Source organism: Tasmannia lanceolata, unplaced genomic scaffold (genome assembly GCF_043159265.1).
Source record: "Tasmannia lanceolata isolate RefF3 unplaced genomic scaffold, GAP_Taslan_0.1 ptg000013l, whole genome shotgun sequence".
Taxonomy (NCBI): domain Eukaryota; kingdom Viridiplantae; phylum Streptophyta; class Magnoliopsida; order Canellales; family Winteraceae; genus Tasmannia; species Tasmannia lanceolata.
The window spans coordinates 46,814,614-46,832,618 of NW_027518690.1; the positions used below are offsets into that span (position 1 = coordinate 46,814,614).

The 18,005-nt window shown below is 38.6% G+C and overlaps 1 protein-coding gene across 9 annotated transcripts in view; it reads right to left on the reverse strand.

Moving 5' to 3' along the window:
• LOC143890327 (putative LRR receptor-like serine/threonine-protein kinase At1g07650) overlaps positions 1 to 18,005 on the reverse strand; it is a 51,088-nt gene that overhangs the window by 3,145 nt on the left and 29,938 nt on the right. For 3 of the 9 annotated variants that reach the window (XM_077394964.1, XM_077394972.1, XM_077394973.1), the window contains 12 exons: positions 17,875 to 17,946; positions 17,719 to 17,790; positions 17,558 to 17,629; positions 17,392 to 17,463; positions 14,750 to 14,821; positions 14,572 to 14,634; positions 9,833 to 9,898; positions 2,357 to 2,392; positions 2,147 to 2,190; positions 1,028 to 1,410; positions 752 to 947; positions 151 to 291 (listed from right to left, as the gene is read on the reverse strand). In XM_077394964.1, the coding sequence (XP_077251079.1) occupies positions 151 to 291; positions 752 to 947; positions 1,028 to 1,410; positions 2,147 to 2,190; positions 2,357 to 2,392; positions 9,833 to 9,898; positions 14,572 to 14,634; positions 14,750 to 14,821; positions 17,392 to 17,463; positions 17,558 to 17,629; positions 17,719 to 17,790; positions 17,875 to 17,946 (1,289 nt within the window). The remainder of the gene's footprint in view (positions 1 to 150; positions 292 to 751; positions 948 to 1,027; positions 1,411 to 2,146; positions 2,191 to 2,356; positions 2,393 to 9,832; positions 9,899 to 14,571; positions 14,635 to 14,749; positions 14,822 to 17,391; positions 17,464 to 17,557; positions 17,630 to 17,718; positions 17,791 to 17,874; positions 17,947 to 18,005) is intronic. The other 6 variants (XM_077394965.1, XM_077394970.1, XM_077394971.1 and 3 more) reach the window with 4 other exon arrangements.

Sequence of the window (18,005 nt, forward strand, 5' to 3'; positions counted from 1 at the left end):
TCAAAGTAAGCATTGTTATTCAAGATCCTGCTTAGAAAATTGACTACTTCTAATGCCCTGGTAGCTAATTGTCAGAGAACAAAATTTAGTAGGATATGCATGATTTTCTCTTTAGTGGTTGTGATCTAATACACTTGATTCAGTTTTCACCTTGGTCCCTTGTGACTTTGCTTTTCAGGCAGCCTTTTCTCCATAGGATACTCAAAATCAAGAACACAATGCATAATACTAAAGCTACAATCCCTGCTACAATCCCGGTAGGTATCTTCTTGCCTTTCGGTACTGGAAAGTCTGAAGAAGAAAAAGAAAATTATTATTAAGGTGATTAATAAAAGAAAAATTGACCAAGAAGATTCGCCCAAGAACATAGTACCAAAAATTTCAGGATCAGACATAATTTACTGATCGAATTGATGCAAAATCAATTGGAAATAAAATCTGTCCAAACTTGATTGGATTTCAATAGGCAGAACCAGATTTAACCTTTTCTCAAAATAAAAAAAATAGCATTAAAAATAAAAGAACATCTTATACAACTTTCAATTTATATTTTATCATTTGCATGATATTTTATATGAAGTGGTTCGAGATCAGCATCCTCCAATTCAACTGTTTCAGACAGAAATAAGAAGCATTTAATGTCGATACAGTGTATAAGACTTGAATTACTCGAGTTAGTCATTATTCATTGATTTGACTAAACCCTAAACAATAATAATAAGAAGATGCTGACACAAAACATGCAACATACCGTGATCCACCGAAATAGCTGATATGAGAGGACCATAGTTCCCTCTGTCAGGGATGCTTGTTGTTCCTTTTCCACCCCAATAGAAGCGGATCTCCAAATTGTTACTACTCACATTTGCAGTAAAATTCTTCACAAGCACCTTATTAGAACCACCAGCTTCATCTTTAATATTGAAATCCTTCAGTACTAGTTTTCCCTGCATAACACACATCTCAACATTTCTGAATTTGCAACAATGTCATAAAAAATATGTTGTTTTTTAATGTGATTAGCTACCTGAATATAAACATCAAATAAACGCTTCCCGAGGCTGCTAAATGTTTGGTCATCCGTGAAGATTATCTCCGCAAAGTGGAGTTTCACAGTGTAATTCCCATTTAGCAAACAAAATCCGTAATAAGTTAGGGAGAGCGGAGAAAGGCGTGCCGTACTATACAATTCCGGGTTAGAAATATTGAGCCTGGATTTAGCTGTTGTTGTGTAGATGTCATTATCCTTGCCATCGTCCAAGAAGTGCCCAGTGCTGCTAAATGCCCAATTATTTTTTATACTCGGAACAAATAGTGAAGCAGCACCTATGTGGTCATCTTTTTCATATGTGACATTCCCGTTGATCTTTACCTCATCTCCACCACAATTTATATGCAAATAATAATAATCTGCCACAATGAGAACAAACTCCATATTAACAATAAATCGATAAGCAAAATTGAAAAATCTAATTGTTTCGATCAGGCTCTCATGTAGGACTCCACACAAGTTTACTCTTTATTGATGTTTATTTTCTTTTCTAATTTCTAGGTATATTTAATTTGAATATAAGGTCTACAATATTCTAACTCCGCCTGTGTTTTTCACAGCCTGCCCCAAGCCAGGATAAAGGAAGAGGGTAGGCGTCAGGTTGGCTGCTGGCCGAAAAATTTGCCACTTTTCTATGAAATGAATCCTATAGAAAATAGCCGACCCTAACTAGCTTGGGGCAAAGGCTTAGTTGAGTTGAGTTGAGTTGAGAAGGTCTACAATATTTTAATCACTTAATATTGAAAATCTCTAACTTGAACAGACTTGATCTCGCAGAAATATCTTATATTAATAGAAGAGACACTCCAAATGAGTGAAAAATTATAAATGACATCATTTGTTTTACATGTGGCAAGATTACTTTTAGTTTCCATATTTGTGTGCGCGCGCGTGTTGGATTGGGAGGGGGTGTCTAGGTATGGTTTTGTTTTTCTTTAATAGTTCAGACCACTCCCCCACTTTTATAGATGGATGACGCTAATTGCATACTTTGAAGAAACATCAAAGAATATAAACCCAAATAAAGGTTCATGAATCAAAAAGAAAAACTAGAAAGTACTACAGCATGTTCCAATTCCAGACCAACATACTTACGCTGTCGACAAGGAAAGTTCTTTGAGCAATGTAAACCTCCACTTCTACACCACCAATATGTGGTCAAGAACATGTCAGAATTATAACATTAGACTTAAGTATGTGTTCTATTACTCTAAATAAACAATAGCAGTTATTCAATAATGCAGATAATTTTCTCTTACAACTTAATTACATTGAAATTTCACAATAAGGGATTTAGAAGCTTACGTAGTGTTCCCCACATCAGAGCTTTCAAACAAGTTGCTGTAGATACATTGAAAATTTCAGTAATACATAGAGCGAGAGATACACACATGCATATATATATATATATCTATAAACTATATAGTAGAAGAGAAAAGAAGGAATTTTTTTGAATTTTTTGAAAATTCTATGAGAATTACACATCACTTTTTTTGACTTTTTTTAACAAATACACCCATTCAACCCACATATTTTCAATCCTACCCCCTCATTTATGCTTTTTAACAAAGGCACCCATTAAAGCCACATAATTTCAATCTTACCCCCCTCCTTTATGCTTTTTTAATAAAAAAAATCTATAGGGTGATCTTAACCATCCGATTGAAGAGGAATTATGGAAACCTCTATAGATTGGAGGGCTAGGATCAACCTATGGAAATGATTTTTGGGGCACAACCTATTTATGTTGTGTTCCATCACATGGACAGTTTAGATCAACCTATGATGTGGTTTATACAATTCTTTGTCGGCCCGTGCATCGCACGGGGTTTTCTGCTAGTATATATATATATAGAGGAAAATGATTGTGAGCTTGAAGCTCATATAGCTTATATGAGCTTGAGGGCCCAAACACATGTGGGCCCTCATTGTTAGGATGATCCAAACCATTCATTTGAAAGGGCCTTACATAGATAGGGTGTGTACAAAAAATCGGCTCCATAGGATCATCCTAACCCATCCAAAAGTGGAGGGCAAAATGGACAGACACCGTTTGCCACAAATCTGCCCATTTTTGCCCTCCACTTTTGGAGGGGTTAGGATGATCCTATGGAGCCGATTTTTGGTACACACCCTATCTATGATGGGGCCTTGCAAATGAATGGTTTGGATCACCACACACAATGTGGGACCCATGTGTTTGGGCCCTCAAGCTCATATAAGCTATATGAGCTTCAAGCTCACAATCATTTTCCTCATATATATATATATATATAGAGAGAGAGAGAGAGAGAGAGAGAGAGAGAGAGAGAGAAAAGTGTAGCTACACATACGTGTAGCTAACTTAGCTACACCAACGGCTTAAAATACAGTGGGCCCCACATTGTTTGGGTGATGCAAACCATTCATTTGATGGGCCCTCACATAGATAGGGTGTGCCCAAAAAATCAGCTCCATAGGATCATCCCAACCCTACAATTTGTGGAGGCAAAAATGGACGTGTAAAAACCTTCACAAATCTGTCCATTTTTGCCTCCACAGTTTGAAGGGTTTGGATCATCAAATGGAGCTGATTTTTAGGGCACACCCTATCTATGTGAGGGCCTATCAAATGAATGGTTTGGATCACCCAAACAATGTGGGCCCACTGTATTTTAAGCCGTCGGTGTAGCTAAGTTAGCTACACGTATGTGTAGCTTCACTTAACTCATATATATATATATATATATATATATATATATATATATATATATATATATATATATATATATATATATATATATATAGGGGAAAGTGATTGTGAGCGGCCCCTCATATAAGCTTATATGAGGTGACTGCTTAAAAATATGGTGGGCCCACATTTTTGGGGTGATCCGAGCCGGTCATTTGATAGGCCTTGACGTAGATAGGGGATGCCCAAAAAATCAGCTCCATAGGATCATCCCAACCCTACTAACTGTGGAGGTGAAAGAGGGGGAAATGGGTGGGTGTAAATTTGCCCACTTACCCCTCCATTTTCCCCTCTTTCACCTTCACAGTACGAAGGGTTGGGATGATCCTATGGAGCTGATTTTTTGGGCACCCCTTATCTACGTCAGGGCCTATCAAATGACCGGCTCGGATCACCCCAAAAATGTGGGCCCACCATGATTTTAGCAGTCACCTCATATAAGCTTATATGAGGGGCCGCTCACAATCACTTTCCCCTATATATATATATATATATATATATATATATATATATATATATATATATATAGGGGAAAGTGATTGTGAGCGGCCCCTCATATAAGCTTATATGAGGTGACTGCTAAAATCATGGTGGGCCCACATTTTTGGGGTGATCCGAACCGGTCATTTGATAGGCCCTGACATAGATAGGGGGTGCCCAAAAAATCAGCTCCATAGGATCATCCCAACCCTTCGAACTGTGGAGGTGAAAGAGGGGGAAATGGACGGGTAAGTGGGCAAATTTATACCCGCCCATTTCCCCCTCTTTCTCCTCCACAGTTCGAAGGGTTGGGATTATCCTATGGAGCGGATTTTTTGGGCACCCCCTATCTATGTCAGGGCCTATCAAATGACCGGTTCGGATCACCCCAAAAATGTGGGCCCACCATGTTTTTAGCGGTCACCTCATATAAGCTTATATGAGGGGCCGCTCACAATCACTTTCCCCATATATATATATATATATATATATATCTACTATAATAAGCCGGGATGAAAAGAGAGTTTTTCGATTTTTTTGAAAAATCCGTAAGAATTACACCTCACATTTTTGACTTTTTTGAACAAATGCCCCCATTCAACTCATATAATTGCAATCCTACCCCCCCTCCTTTATGCTTTTAACAAAGGCACCCATTAGATCATATAATTTCAATCCTACCCCTCCTTTATGCTTTTAACAAAGGCACCCATTAGAGCCGTATAATTTCGATCTTAGCCCCCTCCTTTATGGTTTTTTAATTAAAAAACTATGGGGTGATCTTGACCATCTGATTTAAGATAAGAGGAATTATGGAAACATCTATAGATTGGAGGGCTAGGATCAGCCTATGGAAATGATTTTTGGGACACAACCTATTTATGTTGTGTTCAATCACATGGACGGTTTGGATCAACCTATCACGTGGTACGTACCGTTCTTTGTCGGCCCGTGCATCGCACGGGTTTTTTACTATTATACTATATAGTAGAAGAGAAAAGAAGGGATTTTTTTGAAAATTCTATGAGAATTACACATCACTTTTTTTGACTTTTTTTAACAAATACACCCATTCAACCCACATATTTTCAATCCTACCCCCTCCTTTATGCTTTTTAACAAAGGCACCCATTAAAGCCACATAATTTCAATCTTACCCCCCTCCTTTATGCTTTTTTAATAAAAAAATCTATAGGGTGATCTTAACCATCCGATTGAAGAGGAATTATGGAAACCTCTATAGATTGGAGGGCTAGGATCAACCTATGGAAATGATTTTTGGGGCAAAACCTATTTATGTTGTGTTCCATCACATGGACAGTTTAGATCAACCTATGATGTGGTTTATACAATTCTTTGTCGGCCCGTGCATCGCACGGGGTTTTCTGCTAGCATATATATAGAGGAAAATGATTGTGAGCTTGAAGCTCATATAGCTTATATGAGCTTGAGGGCCCAAACACATGTGGGCCTTCATTGTTAGGATGATCCAAACCATTCATTTGAAAGGCCCTTACATAGATAGGGTGTGTACAAAAAATCGGCTCCATAGGATCATCCTAACCCATCCAAAAGTGGAGGGCAAAATGGACAGACACCGTTTGCCACAAATCTGCCCATTTTGCCCTCCACTTTTGGAGGGGTTAGGATGATCCTATGGAGCCGATTTTTGGTACACACCCTATCTATGATGGGGCCTTGCAAATGAATGGTTTGGATCACCACACACAATGTGGGACCCATGTGTTTGGGCCCTCAAGCTCATATAAGCTATATGAGCTTCAAGCTCACAATCATTTTCCTCATATATATATATATATATATATATATATATATATATATATATAGAGAGAGAGAGAGAGAGAGAGAGAGAGAGAGAGAGAGAGAAGTGTAGCTACACATACGTGTAGCTAACTTAGCTACACCAACGGCTTAAAATACAGTGGGCCCCACATTGTTTGGGTGATGCAAACCATTCATTTGATGGGCCCTCACATAGATAGGGTGTGCCCAAAAAATCAGCTCCATAGGATCATCCCAACCCTACGATTTGTGGAGGCAAAAATGGACGTGTAAAAACCTTCACAAATCTGTCCATTTTTGCCTCCACAGTTTGAAGGGTTTGGATCATCCAATGGAGCTGATTTTTAGGGCACACCCTATCTATGTGAGGGCCTATCAAATGAATGGTTTGGATCACCCAAACAATGTGGGCCCACTGTATTTTAAGCCGTCGGTGTAGCTAAGTTAGCTACACGTATGTGTAGCTTCACTTAACTCATATATATATATATATATATATATATATATATATATATATATATATATATACTATAATAAGCTGGGATGAAAAGAGAGTTTTTCGATTTTTTTGAAAAATCCGTAAGAATTACACCTCACATTTTTTGACTTTTTTGAACAAATGCCCCCATTCAACTCATATAATTGCAATCCTACCCCCCTCCTTTATGCTTTTAACAAAGGCACCCATTAGATCATATAATTTCAATCCTACCCCTCCTTTATGCTTTTAACAAAGGCACCCATTAGAGCCGTATAATTTCGATCTTACCCCCTTCCTTTATGGTTTTTTAATTAAAAAACTATAGGGTGATCTTGACCATCCGATTTAAGATAAGAGGAATTATGGAAACATCTATAGATTGGAGGGCTAGGATCGGCCTATGGAAATGATTTTTGGGACACAACCTATTTATGTTGTGTTCCATCACATGGACGGTTTGGATCAACCTATCACGTGGTCCGTACCGTTCTTTGTCGGCCCGTGCATCGCACGGGTTTTTTACTAGTATACTATATAGTAGAAGAGAAAAGAAGGGATTTTTTTGAAAATTCTATGAGAATTACACATCACTTTTTTTGACTTTTTTTTAACAAATACACCCATTCAACCCACATATTTTCAATCCTACCCCCTCCTTTATGCTTTTTAACAAAGGCACCCATTAAAGCCACATAATTTCAATCTTACCCCCCTCCTTTATGCTTTTTTAATACAAAAAATCTATAGGGTGATCTTAACCATCCGATTGAAGAGGAATTATGGAAACCTCTATAGATTGGAGGGCTAAGATCAACCTATGGAAATGATTTTTGGGGCACAACCTATTTATGTTGTGTTCCATCACATGGACAGTTTATATATATATAGGGAATTGCTAGCGTCCATCGCAGAAATTCCCTATATATGATGGACGGTAGGAATTCCCTATATATATAAGAGAGAGAGAGAGAGAGAGAGAGAGAGTTGCTGCGCTCGAGCGAGCATAGAAACAGGGCGGGGCCACATTTTGGGTGGGATCTAAAGCATTCATTTGATGGGCCTTTTCATGGGTAGGGTGTCCACCAAAAATCAGCTCCATTGGATCACCTTAGGGTGTCCATTTGTGGGGCAAAAAATGGACAGATTTGTGGACAAACAGTATCTGTCCATTTTTGGCCCCACAAATGGACACCCATTGGTGATCCAATGGAGCTGATTTTTGGTAGGCCCTCCATCCATGACGGGGCCTTCCAAATAAATGGTTAGGATCAACCCCTCCCCTATTTTTGTGCTCGAGCGCAGCTAAGCCTAGCTACGCTCGAGCGCGGCAACCCTTTTCTCATATATATATATATATATATATATATATATATATATATATAGAGAGAGAGAGAGAGAGAGAGAGAGAGAATAGAGTTCCTAAGGTGTCACCTCATATAGCTTATATGAGGTGGCGCTTAAAAACATAAGGGGCCCACTTTGTTTGGATGATCCAAATCATTCATTTGATACGCCCTCATATAGATAGGGTGTGCCCAAAAAATCAACTTCATAGGATCATCCTAACCCTTCCATTTGTGGAGGTTGAAATGGATGGGTATAAACCTCCATAAAAATCTGCCCATTTTTAACCTCCATAAATGGAAGGGTTAGGATGATCCTATGCACCTGATTTTTTGTAGACACCATATCCATATAAGGGCCTTTCAAATGAGTGGTTTGGATCACCCCAAAAATGTGGGCCCTTTATGTTTTGTGAGCGCCACCTCATATAAGCTATATGAGGTGACACCTTAGGAACTCTATTCTCATATATATATATATATATATATAGAGAAAACGGTTCCTACACATATGTGTAGAGAGTTCTCTACACACTAGCTTAAAATACAGTGGGGGCCCACATTGTTTGGGTGATCCAAGCCATCCATTTTAAAGGCCCTCACATAGATAGGGTGTCTACAAAAAATCAGATCCATAGGATCATCCCAACCCTATGATTTGTGGAGGTAAAATGGATGTCTTTAAACCTTCACAAATTAGTCCATTTTTTGCCTCCACAGTTCGAATGGTTAGGATGATCCTATGTTTCTGATTTTTTGTGGACACCCTATCTATGTGAGGGCCTTAAAAATGAATGGTTTGGATCACCCAAATAATGTGGCCCCCACTGTATTTTAACCTAGTGTGTAGATAACTTATCTACACATATGTGTAGGAACCGTTTTCTCATATATATATATATATATATATATATATATAATGAAGGGATCTGTTGAAGTATAAAAGATTAATAACACCTTTCTCCAACAGCTTAAGCTTTTGGAGTAAACTGTAGTTTCACATGGTATCAGAGCAAATGCCTGGGTTCAAACCTCCCGGATAGCAGAAATCCACATGCAATGGCCAAACCCAAAAGAGGGGCCACATGTGCCACGTGTAGGCCAACCCAAAGAAAGAGGGGCCACACGTGAGGGGGAGTATTAAAGTATAAAAGATTAATAATGCCTTTCTCCAACAGCTTAAGTTTTTGGAGGACACTGGTAGTTTCACAGGATCCATTGCAAAAAGAGGGTGAAAAGGCTCCTCCATTGGCTGCACATCACGATGTTGTTTGACTTTTCATCATCTATTAATGCAGGATCGTGATGTTTAGCCAAAGGAGGAGCCCTTTCACCTCTTTTTACAAGGGCTCCCTTCAGTCTAGCATTCCTCATATATATATATATATATATATATATATATATATATATATATATATATATATATATATATATATATAGAGAGAGAGAGAGAGAGAGAGAGAGAGAGAAGGGTTCCTGAGGTTAACCTCATATAGCTTATATGAGGTGGCGCTCACAAAACATAAGGGGCCCACATTGTTAGGATGATCCAAAGCATTCATTTGAAAGGCCCCATCATAGATAGGGTGTGTACAAAAAATCAGCTCAATTGGATCATCCTAACCCATCCAAAAGTGGAGGGCAAAATGGATAGACGCTTTTTGTCCACAAATCTGCCCATTTTTCCTCCACTTTTGTAGGGGTTAGGATGATCCAATGGAGCTGATTTTTGGTACACACCCTATCTATGATGGGGCCTTGCTAATGAATGGTTCGGATCATCCAAACAAAGTGGGCGCCTTATGTTTGGTGAGCGCCACCTCATATAAGCTTATATGATGTTAACCTCAGGAATTCTATTCTCACATAAATATATATATATATATATATATATATATATATATAAAGCTGGAAAGTATATAAGAAAACAAAACAAAACTTACACATTTTCTCGTTGACAATCATTTAATCCAGTGCTTTTCCATGTAAAATTATTGTATGAAAGATCGCTGCATGATTTGCAATATGAACCATCAATTCCTTTTTTTTTAATGGTAAAGAGATTTCATTAAAAGCAAACGAAGACCGAGGAGGTCCCTAAAAGTACAAAAACGTAGCAGCACATGAAACAAGAGAAAATAAAAGTATAGAAATTAAAGGGCTAGGGTGGAAGAAAGTCAAAGAGCTCCAAGTCAAAGAGCTCCACACTCTCCCCGAATACTCCCTCTCTAGCTAATTGTCAGCCTCGCCATTGGCTGACCACCAAATTTGGTTAAATGAAATCAAAGCAACCCGAATTCTATCCTGAATCTCATCAAATAAGGCGGCAAATCTCCAAGATATGGCGTGTGAGCCTCTTAGCCACCTTATGACATTGAGAGAGTCTCCTTCGACCACCACCTTATTCAAGTCTTCATGTAGGAGCACCTTTAATTCCTTGGTGAATGGCACAAACTTCCGTCTTGTTTGCGTCTGCCACCCCAATTGGACGACAAATGCCCATATCACCACCCCACAATCACACATTCGACATTCTTGAAAGGAAAAAAATAGTTATATTTTGTAAAATAGTTCGACCCTAAATGAACCATCAATTCTTGAAAGAAAAGAAATAAAATAGTTCTATATTAGTAACGACCCAGATTTTTGAAAGAATCCGCAACCTGGATCACTACCTAAAAGAAGAACTAGATTAAACTCAAAGTGTAAAAAATGCCAAATATTTTTTTTAAACATAGAAATGAGAGATAGAATAAAGCCAACGACTAGAATATAGATGGAATAAAGCTAAAGTTCAAACTTAAAATCCTAAACCAATCAACTCAAACCCAAATAAAATTCGACAGGTATCTCCCGTTGACGGCTATGTAGCCCCTCCCACAACGCCGCACTCGTACTCTAAGCATCCCCATTTGACCCCGCCTCATCATATGCCGCATAACCAGCAATTGCTTATATAGGTGTGAGTCTCAACATCAAGAAACTCCATAGGGTCCTACGACATAATTTCCAAACATCACAAGAAGATAAAATTCAGAATTTAAAGTACTGCAATTTTTTCCCTAAATATATTAAGAATTTGGAAATCGTGTATGGCAGTGTTAGTTAGATAAACACAATTTATTCCTTTCAAAACTTAATTTCTAAAACTTAATTTATACATGTTGCAATAGGGGATGAGAAATCATGAGTTAAGCTCGATATTAAAACCGATATATGAAACCAACATGCTCAAGCATACCAAAACCTTAGAAGCAGGAATCTTCCCTCAGGGTGCCGCTCCTGACTCGGAACCTCGATTCAGCGCTCCTTAGGAAGGAGCTTCCAGGGAGCTCAATCCCGAAGAGATGGAAACCGCTCCCATGGCGCTCCCAACCAGCTCTTATTATTCCATTAGTAACCCCCTCACCAACTTACTTGCATTAAACTCCTTCAATTGTTCAAAGTACTTCATTGGAGCAAGCACGGAGGCAAATCTTTAGAACGCATGAGGAAATAGGGCATGAAAATGAAGACGAGTAGAAATTACTACTTTTGATGTACTTGAATTTTGAAAGATTTATATGAAGATAGTTAAAAATTACTATTTTTTATGTACTTGAATTTTGAAAGATATATGATGAAAATATTACATTGACGCTCCCACGGCGCTCCCAACCTTAGACTCTTCTAGACCTCACGCTTCCCTGCCCCTGCTCCCGCACCTGCTCCCACCCCTGCTCCCACCCCCGCACCCGCTTCGTGCTTCTATGACCAAAACGTCTACAGCATTTATGGAATAAAGGAAACCATCTCATCATGTGTATCAATATGTATCAATGCTAGTCGACATGTGCGTCAATATGTAAGTCAACATGGTGCTAGGTGAGCTTAGCGGAACGGTGTGGTGCCCCACTTTCCCAGACACTAACCACCCACCTATGGTTCACCACAATGGGTAGTCTATCCAAGTCTTTGTGCATATTGGCTAGACAGATTCAGCCAAGGTAATCACAGTTTCCCTATGGATAACCCGTTACCTTGCCTTACGCTCCCCACCGTCTACGACCCGTCTATGGTCGGTGGTATAGGTCTTGCTTACGGCATTGCAATACCGTCATACCGCCCCGAGGCAGTAGGCCCAACGAAGATGCATTTGCTAATCCTACGACTGTGCCTATCATCAAAGTTGGATTTCGGGTTGCCACCCCAAGGACGACTCAAAGGCCACCCCTTCATAACTACTATCACGCCCCATGTATGGTCAATCGTATCAACAAGCTACAAACATGCCATATGCATCTAATCATGGTACTAATTAATGGTTTATGATCATTTCCACAAGGTACAGTCCATGTCATGATGAAATTCAATATCCAAAGTGAACACGTATATAATTAGGGAAGCAAATTCTAAAATTCATAAGCTCGGTAGTCACAAATAAATCGATTTTTGTAAAAGTAATATTTCCATGGGAAATTAACAGATAACATTCTTAAATGTAGCATTTCATCAAAATTTAAACCTTTTCACACAAGAACAGCTATGAATGGGTCTTACATCTAATATACAGATAAGATATAGAAAGAAATCGAAGAGAAGAATCAAAGTGTTTAAACTCCTCACCCATCCTCAAGTGAAGAATAGAAAAGTATCATCACCTACCTCTCTCGGGTCATGTGAAGTGAGGCACGATAAATAGTCTAGATACGTGATACCATAGGTAGTCCTGAAATCGAGGCAACGGAAAAGCACACTAAGACCCATATTTTTACCCTAAAAATTGGGAGACACGCTTCCCAAGAAATGAGAAACTCGCTTCCCACGAATCACAAACGCGCTCGCCAAGTTTCCTGCTTCTGAAACGCGATTTGGGAAAGCGCGCTCCTCACTTTCCGGGCGAGTTTCCGGTAACCTTGCGTTTCATGGCCTCTAGATCGGTGGTCGTAGGAGCTTAATTGCATAAATAAACACACTTGATTGGCTGCATAGGAGATGTCATGCCGTGTAAGTGTAAGATATTGGAGGGCAATGACAACGCTGCTATAGTGGGTAGCATCAGTAAACATTGTACCATCAGATTTTGATAGTTTTGGCCCGCTAGGAGTCGGTGTGCTAAGGGGATTAGCAACAAGCACATCAGTATGTTCCAAGAGTTCCAATGCAAACTTGTATTGAGTTAGATAGATATAAATAATATCTGAGGTGCATGTAGCTTCCATTCCTAGAAAATAATTGAGTGCACTAATATCTTTGAGATCAAATTGAGAAGATAAAGCATTGATGAGAAGATCAATGCCAAGAGAATCACTGCCAATAATTATAATATCGCCACCATAAACAATGGGAAAGACGGAACTAAGAGAAGAATGCAATAAGAATAGTGAAAGATCAGATGCACTAATGTGATATTCAAGCTCGAGAAGAGAGTCCTTAAAATGATTGTACCAAGTCTGTGGTGCTTGTTAAAGCCCATATAATGAGCAGTGGAGTTTGAAGTCAAAATGCGGGTTGGATGGATCAAGAAAACCAATGGGCTGCTTCATGTAAACATCTTCAGTCAAGGTGCCATGCAAGCATGAGTTCTGGATATCAAGTCGGCGAAGGTCTCATCAAAATCTCTACCTGTAACTTGATGTAAGCCCTTTGCCACGAATTGGGCTGTGTACCAAACAATGGAACTATCAAAGTTGTGTTTAGTATAAAAAACCAAGGTTGCCAAGGCGGGAACCGAAAGCGGGATTCGATGATTCGATTCGGGAATCGAAAGCGGGATTCGATGATTCGATTCGGGAATCGAAAGCGGGATTCGATTCGGGAATCGAAGGCTCCTGGGATGGTTGGAAGCGGGAATCGTGGGTTTGCCAGAGAGTCGTCGGGGATTCCCCGGGGATTCCCCGGGGATTCGCCGGAGATTCGCCGGGGAATCGCTGGGAGTCGCTGGGGAGTTGGGATTCGCAGGGAATCGCCTGGGAATCGGGGTTTTCATAAATTAGGAATCGGGGTTCCCAAATTTGGGAATCGGGGTTCTCAAATTTGGGAATCGGGATTTCCTAGAATCGGGGAATCGAATCGAATCACGATTCCGATTCGCGATTCGGGGAATCGCGAATCCCCACCCACAGGAACGAATCCTGCTTCTCTGTAAAAAACCCACTTAGACGAAATACAAGCATAGCGTCACTCCAATGCTTGTCTTTAGAGGCTTCAATGTAGTTGGTGGGATCAAGAGGAATGGAAGTTGCAAGGATAGCGTAGAAGCAAAGAATTAGGGGATTTTAGTCATCAAGACTATCGTGCAAAAACATCACTTGTATTATGTTCTTTTGATAAATGAAAACTCAAGTTTGGACTCCTCCGCAAGAATCCCATTTCTCATGAATTCTCCACTTCCATCTCATTATCATATTTACAGTAGATTTTACAATTAAGTGGAACCATTTTTTCCCATTAGCCACACATTTTATTGGCAAGCCAATCGGCATGGTGGCTGGTTTGATTGAATTAATAATTCTTAATAGGTTTTGAATTCTTTCATCAAGAAGTCCATCAGGTGAACCTAGGTCTTCGATCGTATCAAAGACAATAATCATAGTGTCACTAAAGCAAAAAGGATACATGGATTAACAAAAACAATATATCACATGCATGGGGAACTAATATATCACCATAAAAATTATAACAAGCATGGAGAGACACATACATGTTATCTCCTTTATGCATCCAGTCTGGTACCGGTCCAGTCAGCAAGTTGCTAGTAAAATACCTAATCAAAAGCCACAATGATTTACTGTGATTGAGCAGTTTGTGTATAAAGAACACCATAATAGTTGCCATATAGGCTAGTTTGAAAATTTATTATGATAAATTAGTCCACTCACATGAAATCAGATTTTTGTAGGTTTCCGAAGTTGCTTGGAATATTTCCTGCCAACTTGTTAAAGGTAAGATCTCTGCCAAGAAAACCACAAGGAAGATTAGATAAGATCAAGGTTCTGTCCCAAAACAATGTCTGCTAGGGCATTCAAGTCATTTATTGATAATCAACTGTTAATTCTTATAGTAGAAATTAATACAAAATATACTTCAATGTTGCAGTAAGAGCGTTCCAAGACAAACCTAACAAAATATTAGCAACATAAATAATTGAACATAAGTCACCGACGCTAAACTTTTCCATCCAAATTGATGCATCAAAAAGCACCATAGTTTTAAAACTCCCCCGCATCATTGTGGACTCCCCCAAGACGACTCCCTTTTTTCTTGGTCATGTTCTGCTTTTGCCGCCGCGATCCGCATTTTGCTCTACAGAGTTCATAAAAACTCCTTTGACTCTCACGAGTTACGACTGCGTCAACTTGAGTACTCAGCCGCGTCAACCAAGTTACTCGACTAGGATTTTCTTCGACCATGTTTTGGTCCACATCCGTCTCTTGAAACACTGATAAGCACTACTAGGTTTATCTATGCAACATAAAACACATGTTGAGAAGAAACGAGTCCTTCTGTGGCTCACTTTCCAGAAATAGTGACTATGATTAACTCATGATGAGCATGGAAAGGTCAAGAAAACACAAATAAAAGCAGCATTTAAAACAGATGATAACGGACCAACACGCTAGGAAGTTGAGTCTACGCAAGGCTTGCCAAATGTAGTTGACTAAATACTGAGAAAATAGAAAATAAACCTACAAATGTACAAAAGAGCATGACAAAACCAGCTCAGGACATCAGGGTTAAACTGACCATGTCTTGCTAGGAACTAAATGAATGCTAATTTTGAGGGTTCAATTGTTACACAATAAAAACTCAGAAAGGTATAAATGATTACTTCCCATTCTTCCTCAAGATAATACGCCAAGAAACAACATGAAGCTAACCAATTTAGAATAAATAATCCATTGATAATATCCTCAAGTTTAGTATTTGACTATGTATCTTTTAAGAGAATAAATCTTATAGACTTAGAATACATGATCTTGGAAGCTTATTGTTCACCTGTATATGATGACTATAACCCTAGCACCCAGTATATTAGTCATTTTAAGCAAAAGCTCCCTCCTGGACAAATGCTTATTAAGCACCCGTCCCCCCCCCCCCCCAAGGTTCATAAAGGTGACCTATTGGTTTAAGTGGAGCATCACTTGTGTTTATAATGGGGCATTACCCCAATGCATCCATCCATAGTTATCAATTTCGTTTCGTTTCGGTTGAAACATTTCGTCCCCTCCCCTTCCGGAATTTCAGAATGGAAAACCACCAAATACAGTTTCACCCTGTTTCGTCCGAAATGGGGTGTTAGGGCAAAATGCCTTGTTTCGGCCAAAACAACCTTTTGGCTTTTTTTCTCCTCTTCTTCTTGGCTCTTATTAGTTGTCTTCTCTTCTTCTTGCCTCTTCTTAGAATTGGGTATTTTCATGCAAAATCATTTAAGTAAATATTTATTTACTTAAGATTTACATGTAAATAGGGGAATGCCTTCCATTTGAATTTATTAAAAATAGTTTTAGCACCCACATCTAAAAGGATAAACAGTCAACTTCGCAGTCTAGTACAAAATTCAACATTTTCGGTCATTTCAAGTCTGTCAAAATCATAACTGTCAAATGATGGGGTATTTTTCTAATTTTAAAAATTCATAAATTCTATCATGTCCAAACATTATTAAATCCTAAAAGTCTAGTCGAAAAAATATCATAATTAAGTCTCTAAATTTTTGTTCATCTAGTCAGGCACTGGTTAGTACAGGCATTTCAGATGACAAAGATTTTCCTTTAAGTAAATATTAGATCTTTACAACCTTGATGTTATTATGGATTGGATTGCATAGGATGACCCTTTTGTTTAAATTTTTAGGAATTTTTTATTTTTTATTTTTTTTAATTAACTATAAAAAAAGAGAGTTTTCGTAGCGTCTTTTCGGAAACGAAACGCCGAAGCGTTCCGTTCCACTGGCAAAAACGAAACGACGGATAAAACAGAATCGATAAGTAAGCATCCATCACTTGTGTTTAATTCAGTTTAGTTTTCCAGAGCTCTGTTGTAATAATAAACTGCATTTCTTGCAACAGAGTATATCTTTTCTCTACACTTTTATTTTTCTGCATGAGATTTCATTTGGACCATTTCAACTTTATTAGCTCCATCTCTACTGTTAAAGTTCATGATTACCTGGGCTCCAGAAGCACGTACTTTTGAGCTTCTGGACGTTAAAAATAAGCAATGTGTATGACTCAGGTTGTGGAATCCAATTGATCATTCATTATTCCCACTTGATGTTTTAGGAAAGAGAAAAATACATGAAATTTCCTTCCTTAATTTGGTAAGACGTTATTCAAGGGACTCTAACTCAAGATCATGTTGCATAACAACAGCTCTCTTGGCACTAGAATGACTGCCTTCAAGGAATGGATCGGTACATGCATCTACGTTTAATGAACATATTCCCTCTACTAAAGCAAGCAGATAAGAAGACAACATCAGGTAAAGAACATCTTTACCTTATCTAAAAGAATCAACTTACAAGGTTTTCAGGTTTGTCATTGTCCCAATATAGCGAGGGATTTCTCCAGAAAGATTACAATTCCTCAATATTCTGTAACATTGGATAAAGTGCATGCACTTCAACAACCCTGAAGAAAGATGAACTTCTGTACAACATACCAAAGACAAGCATTGATTCGACTCACAGTGTCCTCATGCCTGTCATCTTACTCAGTGATGGAAACCCCAAAGATGTTCCATTTATGTCACTAATCCTCCTGTAAAAGATTCAGCAAAGACTGATTACCAAAAAATTGCTACATGACACAAAACAAATAATGGTGCGAAATCAGTAGGCTCTACTTACAGGTCATATAAATTTTCCAAAACAGAAATGCCAGAAGGAATAGGCCCCTGCAGACCACTTCCTTGTATTGCTCTATCATTGATGAAATTAAGAAATGAAATTCAGAGACACTATTCCAGGAATAAAAACTAAAATTCAAAATAACAGAATGGTTACAATTTTTCGAGCTTGCTCCAATTCTGGATGAAATCAGGTATCTTTCCAGTAAAGCGGTTATCCATTATCCTACTGCATAATGCCAAAAGAAAAGAAAACAAGAAAGAAAGAATGAAGAGAAAGATGATAAA